Here is a 6,283-nt window from a genome sequence, read left to right on the forward strand (position 1 = left end):
GAGTCTGGTTTTAAAAGGAGGGAAAATATATTTTATTAATAAAACGGGTGTGATCCTGTGGAATAAAGAAATGAAACAAAAATAATCCTGAGATTTTAGTTCAGTTTTTCTTCCACTTCTTCCCTTTATTATCTTGTTTTTTAAAATATATATATATATATGATTCATTTAAATTAATACAAATGTCGTAATTACAAAAGGTTCTTCCTTGCCATTCACCATACATTTCATTTATTGATTGGAGTAATTATTAGCAAATAAAACAGGAAATCAGTGCGTTATAAAAACATGATTTGATGAAGCCTACTTTCACCACAAAGTAATATTTAAAACATGCAACACAGGGTCGAAACAATTCCATAATTACACACATACTGAACATGGGGTCATACAACCCAAGGGCACTTGTTTTCATGGTAAAACTTGATTTAGGTCCAGTTGGTTCACACCAACCACAAGGTAATTCATCAGCCTCCCTGAAAGGAGTTCTTCTGAAAAGGATGGTAATAGTTTTCTGTTAGCCTCATGTAGGAGACTAAGACACAGTAGCTGTTGAAGAGAGGCCTTCACCACCTAGACACAGATCTTGATCCAGTCCTTTCAGGCCTTTACAGGGCCGTGGAGAAGTGACCCATGGGCCATGTTTCAGTTAGAAATTTGGTCTCATCATATTATCTTCTGTCCTTGAGCTGTTCTTGTCAATTGAGCTGTTCTTGTCAAATTAACTTATGTCCTTGAGCTGTTCTTGTCTATTGAGCTGTTCTTGTCAAATTAACTTATGTCCTTGAGCTGTTCTTGTCTATTGAGCTGTTCTTGTCAAATTAACTTATGTCCTTGAGCTGTTCTTGTCTATTGAGCTGTTCTTGTGGACTCCAGAAAGAGTAGCTGCTGCTTTTGCAACAGTTAATGGGGATGCTCATCAAATACCAAGAACAAGTCTAGGCCTAGTTTGTTTATAAAATAAAATAATTTTTGTATTTTCCAAATTCCGGTTATCAAGTGCACCAAGATCTGATATTATTTTGATTGAGTAAATGTCCAAATCACTGAGCACCTTGGGCAGTGAACAACAGCCTGGAAATCGAGTAACATTAATGATTGTTTGTGAGGCATTAGAATCAAAGGGGAAATTATAGGGTAGTGCACCAGCATGGGATACTACTGAAGTAGGCTCCCTGTACCAGCATGGGATACTACTGAAGTAGGCTCCCTGTACCAGTATGGGATACTACTGAAGTAGGCTCCCTGTACCAGTATGGGATACTACTGAAGTAGGCTCCCTGCACCAGCAGATTAGCATTGAGGAGGATGGCTGTAATTCCCTTGGACAACCTGGAAATAGGACATGTTGGTCATCTTATGATTCGTCGTACTGGTCATTGTACCGATCATGCTGGTCATTAAGGCGGTCACGGCTGCCACCATGGCGAACAACAGGTGGGTCGTCAAGGCGATCACGGCTGCCACCATGGCGAACAACAGGTGGGTCGTCAAGGCGATCACGGCTGCCACCATGGCGAACAACAGGTGGGTCGTCAAGACGATCACGGCTGCCACCATGGCGAACAGGCGGGTCATCAAGGCGGTCACGGCTGCCACCATGGCGAACAACAGGTGGGTCGTCAAGGCGATCACGGCTGCCACCATGGCGAACAACAGGTGGGTCGTCAAGGCGGTCACGGCTGCCACCATGGCGAACAACAGGTGGGTCGTCAAGACGATCACGGCTGCCACCATAGCGACTGGGTGGGTCGTCAAGGCGATCGCGGCTGCCACTAAAGCGAACAGGTGGGTCGTCAAGGCGATCACGACTGCCACCATATCGAACACGCTGATCGTCGAGGCGATCGCGGCTGCCACCATAGCGATCGCGCTGGTCGTGGAGGCGATCGCGGCTGCCACCATAGCGATCGCGCTGATCTCCATAGTTGTTGCGGTTGTCATCAGACTTTTCCTTACGGCCATCACTGCAATCTGTTCTAACACTTTGGTCATCGTGATCCATCTCCCCTTTCGTCTCGTATTGGTCATGCAGCACGATGCTCCCCTCAGTCCTGTCTTCCGGTATGTCGTCCCGGTAACCTGCCCCAACGTTGAGTGTCGGCGTGTCATGGAACTTCACCACTTCTGGAACTCTGAGAGACAGAGACGACAGATATATATGAGAGACAGACAGAGACAGACACAGAGACACAGAGAGAGAGAGCGAGAGAGCGAGAGAGCGAGAGAGCGAGAGAGCGAGAGAGCGAGAGAGACAGAGAGAGAGAGAGAGAGAGACAGAGAGAGAGAGAGAGAGAGAGACGACAGACATGAGAGAGAGAAAGACATGAGCAAGAGAGAGAGACATGAGCAAGAGAGAGAGACATGAGCAAGAGAGAGAGAGACATGAGCGAGAGAGAGTGAGACATGAGCGAGAGAGAGAGAGAGACATGAGCGAGAGACAGTGAGACATGAGCGAGAGACAGTGAGACATGAGCGAGAGACATGAGCGAGAGAGAGAGACATGAGAGAGAGACATGAGCGAGAGAGAGACATGAGAGAGAGACATGAGAGAGAGACATGAGCGAGAGAGAGAGAGAGAGACATGAGAGAGAGACATGAGCGAGAGAGAGACATGAGAGAGAGACATGAGCGAGAGAGAGAGACATGAGAGAGAGACATGAGAGAGAGAGAGAGACATGAGAGAGAGACATGAGAGAGAGAGAGAGACATGAGAAAGAGAGACATGAGAGAGAGACATGAGCGAGAGAGAGTGAGACATGAGCGAGAGACATGAGCGAGAGAGAGAGAGAGAGAGAAAGAGAGAGACATGAGCGAGAGAGAGAGACATGAGCCAGACAAACAGCCAGAGACATGAGCCAGACAAACAGCCAGAGACAGACAGCCAGAGACAGACAGCCAGACAGCCAGAGACAGACAGCCAGACACAGACAGCCAGAGACAGCCAGAAACAGACAGCCAGAGACAGACAGAGACAGACAGAGACAGACAGCCAGACAGCCAGAGACAGACAGCTAGAGACAGCCAGAGACAGACAGCCCGAGACAGACAGCCAGAGACAGACAGCCAGAGAGCCGGAGACAGACAGCCAGACAGCCAGAGACAGACAGAGACAGACAGCCAGAGACACACAGCCAGAGACACACAGCAAGACAGCCAGAGACCGACAGACAGACAGAGACAGAGAGAGACAGACAGCCAGACAGCCAGAGACAGACAGAGACAGATGACACAGACAGACAGACAGACAGAGACAGAAAGAGAGAGAGAGCGAGAGAGCGAGAGAGAGACAGAGAGAGAGAGAGAGAGACAGAGAGAGAGAGAGACACAGAGAGAGAGAGAGAGAGAGACGACAGACATGAGAGAGAGAAAGACATGAGCAAGAGAGAGAGACATGAGAGTGAGAAATGAGCGAGAGAGAGAGAGACATGAGAGAGTGAGACATGAGCGAGAGACAGCGAGACATGAGCGAGAAACATGAGCGAGAGAGAGAGACATGAGAGAGAGACATGAGCGAGAGAGAGAGACATGAGAGAGAGACATGAGCCAGAGAGAGAGACATGAGAGAGAGACATGAGCGAGAGAGAGACATGAGAGAGAGACATGAGCGAGAGAGAGAGACATGAGAGAGAGACATGAGCGAGAGAGAGAGACATGAGAGAGAGACATGAGCGAGAGAGAGAGACATGAGAGAGAGACATGAGAGAGAGACATAAGAGAGAGAGATATGAGAGAGAGAGAGAGAGACATGAGAGAGAGAGAGACATGAGTGAGAGAGAGTGAGACATGAGCAAGAGAGAGAGACATGAGAGACATGAGCGAGAGAGAGAGAGACATAAGCGAGAGAGAGAGAGACATGAGCCAGACAAACAGCCAGAGACATGAGCCAGACAAACAGCCAGAGACAGACAGCCAGAGACAGACAGCCAGAGACAGACAGAGACAGACAGAGACAGACAGCCAGAGACAGCCAGAGACAGACAGCCAGAGACACACAGCCAGAGACACACAGCAAGACAGCCAGAGACAGACAGACAGACAGAAACAGAGAGAGACAGACAGCCAGACAGCCAGAGACACACAGCCAGAGACAGACAGCCAGACAGCCAGAGACAGACAGCCAGACAGCCAGAGACAGACAGAGACAGATGACACAGACAGACAGACAGACAGACAGACAGAGACAGAAAGAGAGAGAGACACACAGAGAGAGAGAGAGACGACAGACATGAGAGAGAGAAAGACATGAGCAAGAGAGAGAGACATGAGAGTGAGACATGAGCGAGAGAGAGAGAGAGAGACATGAGAGAGTGAGACATGAGCGAGAGACAGTGAGACATGAGAGAGAGACATGAGCGAGAGAGAGAGAGAGACATGAGAGAGAGACATGAGCGAGAGAGAGAGAGAGACATGAGAGAGAGACATGAGCGAGAGAGAGAGAGAGAGAGAGACATGAGCGAGAGAGAGACATGAGAGAGAGACATGAGCAAGAGAGAGACATGAGCGAGAGAGAGACATGAGAGAGAGACATGAGCGAGAGAGAGAGACATGAGAGAGAGACATGAGAGAGAGACATGAGAGAGAGACATAAGAGAGAGAGATATGAGAGAGAGAGAGACATGAGAGAGAGAGAGACATGAGTGAGAGAGAGTGAGACATGAGCAAGAGAGAGAGACATGAGAGACATGAGCGAGAGAGAGAGAGACATAAGCGAGAGAGAGAGAGACATGAGCCAGACAAACAGCCAGAGACATGAGCCAGACAAACAGCCAGAGACAGACAGCCAGAGACAGACAGCCAGAGACAGCCAGAAACAGACAGCCAGAGACAGACAGCCAGAGACAGACAGAGACAGACAGAGACAGACAGCCAGAGACACACAGCCAGAGACAGCCAGAGACAGACAGCCAGAGACACACAGCCAGAGACACACAGCAAGACAGCCAGAGACAGACAGACAGACAGACAGAGACAGAGAGAGACAGACAGCCAGACAGCCAGAGACACACAGCCAGAGACAGACAGCCAGACAGCCAGAGACAGACAGCCAGACAGCCAGAGACAGACAGAGACAGATGACACAGACAGACAGACAGACAGACAGACAGAGACAGAAAGAGAGAGAGACACAGAGAGAGAGAGAGAGACGACAGACATGAGAGAGAGAAAGACATGAGCAAGAGAGAGAGACATGAGAGTGAGACATGAGCGAGAGAGAGAGAGAGAGACATGAGAGAGTGAGACATGAGCGAGAGACAGTGAGACATGAGAGAGAGACATGAGCGAGAGAGAGAGAGAGACATGAGAGAGAGACATGAGCGAGAGAGAGAGAGAGACATGAGAGAGAGACATGAGAGAGAGAGAGAGAGAGAGAGACATGAGCGAGAGAGAGAGAGAGAGAGAGAGAGAGACATGAGCGAGAGAGAGACATGAGAGAGAGACATGAGCAAGAGAGAGACATGAGCGAGAGAGAGACATGAGAGAGAGACATGAGCGAGAGAGAGAGACATGAGAGAGAGACATGAGCGAGAGAGAGAGACATGAGAGAGAGACATGAGAGAGAGACATGAGAGAGAGAGAGAGACATGAGAGAGAGACATGAGAGAGAGAGAGAGAGGCATGAGAGAGAGAGATGAGAGAGAGACATGAGCAAGAGAGAGTGAGACATGAGCGAGAGAGAGAGACATGAGAGAGAGACATGAGCGAGAGAGAGAGAGAGAAAGAGAGAGATATGAGCGAGAGAGAGAGAGACAGGAGCCAGACAAACAGCCAGAGTCATGAGACAGACAAACAGCCAGAGACAGACAGCCAGAGACAGACAGCCAGACAGCCAGAGACAGACAGCCAGAGACAGACAGCCAGACACAGACAGCCAGAGACAGACAGAGACAGCCAGAGACAGACAGAGACAGACAGAGACAGACAGCCAGACAGCCAGACAGCCAGAGACACACAGCCAGAGACAGACAGCCAGACAGACAGCCAGAGACAGACAGAGACAGAAAAAGAGACAGACAGAGACAGATGACACAGACAGACAGACAGACAGACAGACAGACAGACAGACAGACAGACAGACAGACAGAGACAGAAAGAGAGACAGAAACAGAGACAGAAAGAGAGACAGAAACAGAGACAGACAGACAGACAGACAGACAGAAACAGAGACCGACAGAGACAGAGACAGACAGAGAGACAGACAGACAGACATACGGACAGACAGACGGACGGACCGATGGACCGTCAGAGACAGAAAGAGAGACCGAAAGAGAGACAGAAACAG

General features: G+C 49.2%; 1 protein-coding gene across 2 annotated transcripts in view; it reads right to left on the reverse strand.

Moving 5' to 3' along the window:
- Positions 1-8: 8 nt before the first annotated feature.
- Positions 9-6,283, reverse strand: part of LOC135519002 (cell surface A33 antigen-like) — a 17,596-nt gene continuing 11,321 nt past the window's right edge. Inside the window, exons 7-8 of one of the 2 annotated variants that reach the window (XM_064944026.1) lie at positions 1,545-2,135; positions 9-1,409 (exon numbers count right to left, since the gene is read on the reverse strand). In XM_064944026.1, the coding sequence (XP_064800098.1) occupies positions 1,358-1,409; positions 1,545-2,135 (643 nt within the window). In that variant the 3' untranslated portion in view covers positions 9-1,357. Of the gene's footprint in view, positions 2,136-6,283 lie in introns of both variants that reach the window. The other variant, XM_064944025.1, reaches the window with a different exon arrangement.

Source organism: Oncorhynchus masou, chromosome 29, assembly GCF_036934945.1.
Source record: "Oncorhynchus masou masou isolate Uvic2021 chromosome 29, UVic_Omas_1.1, whole genome shotgun sequence".
Lineage (NCBI taxonomy): Eukaryota > Metazoa > Chordata > Actinopteri > Salmoniformes > Salmonidae > Oncorhynchus > Oncorhynchus masou.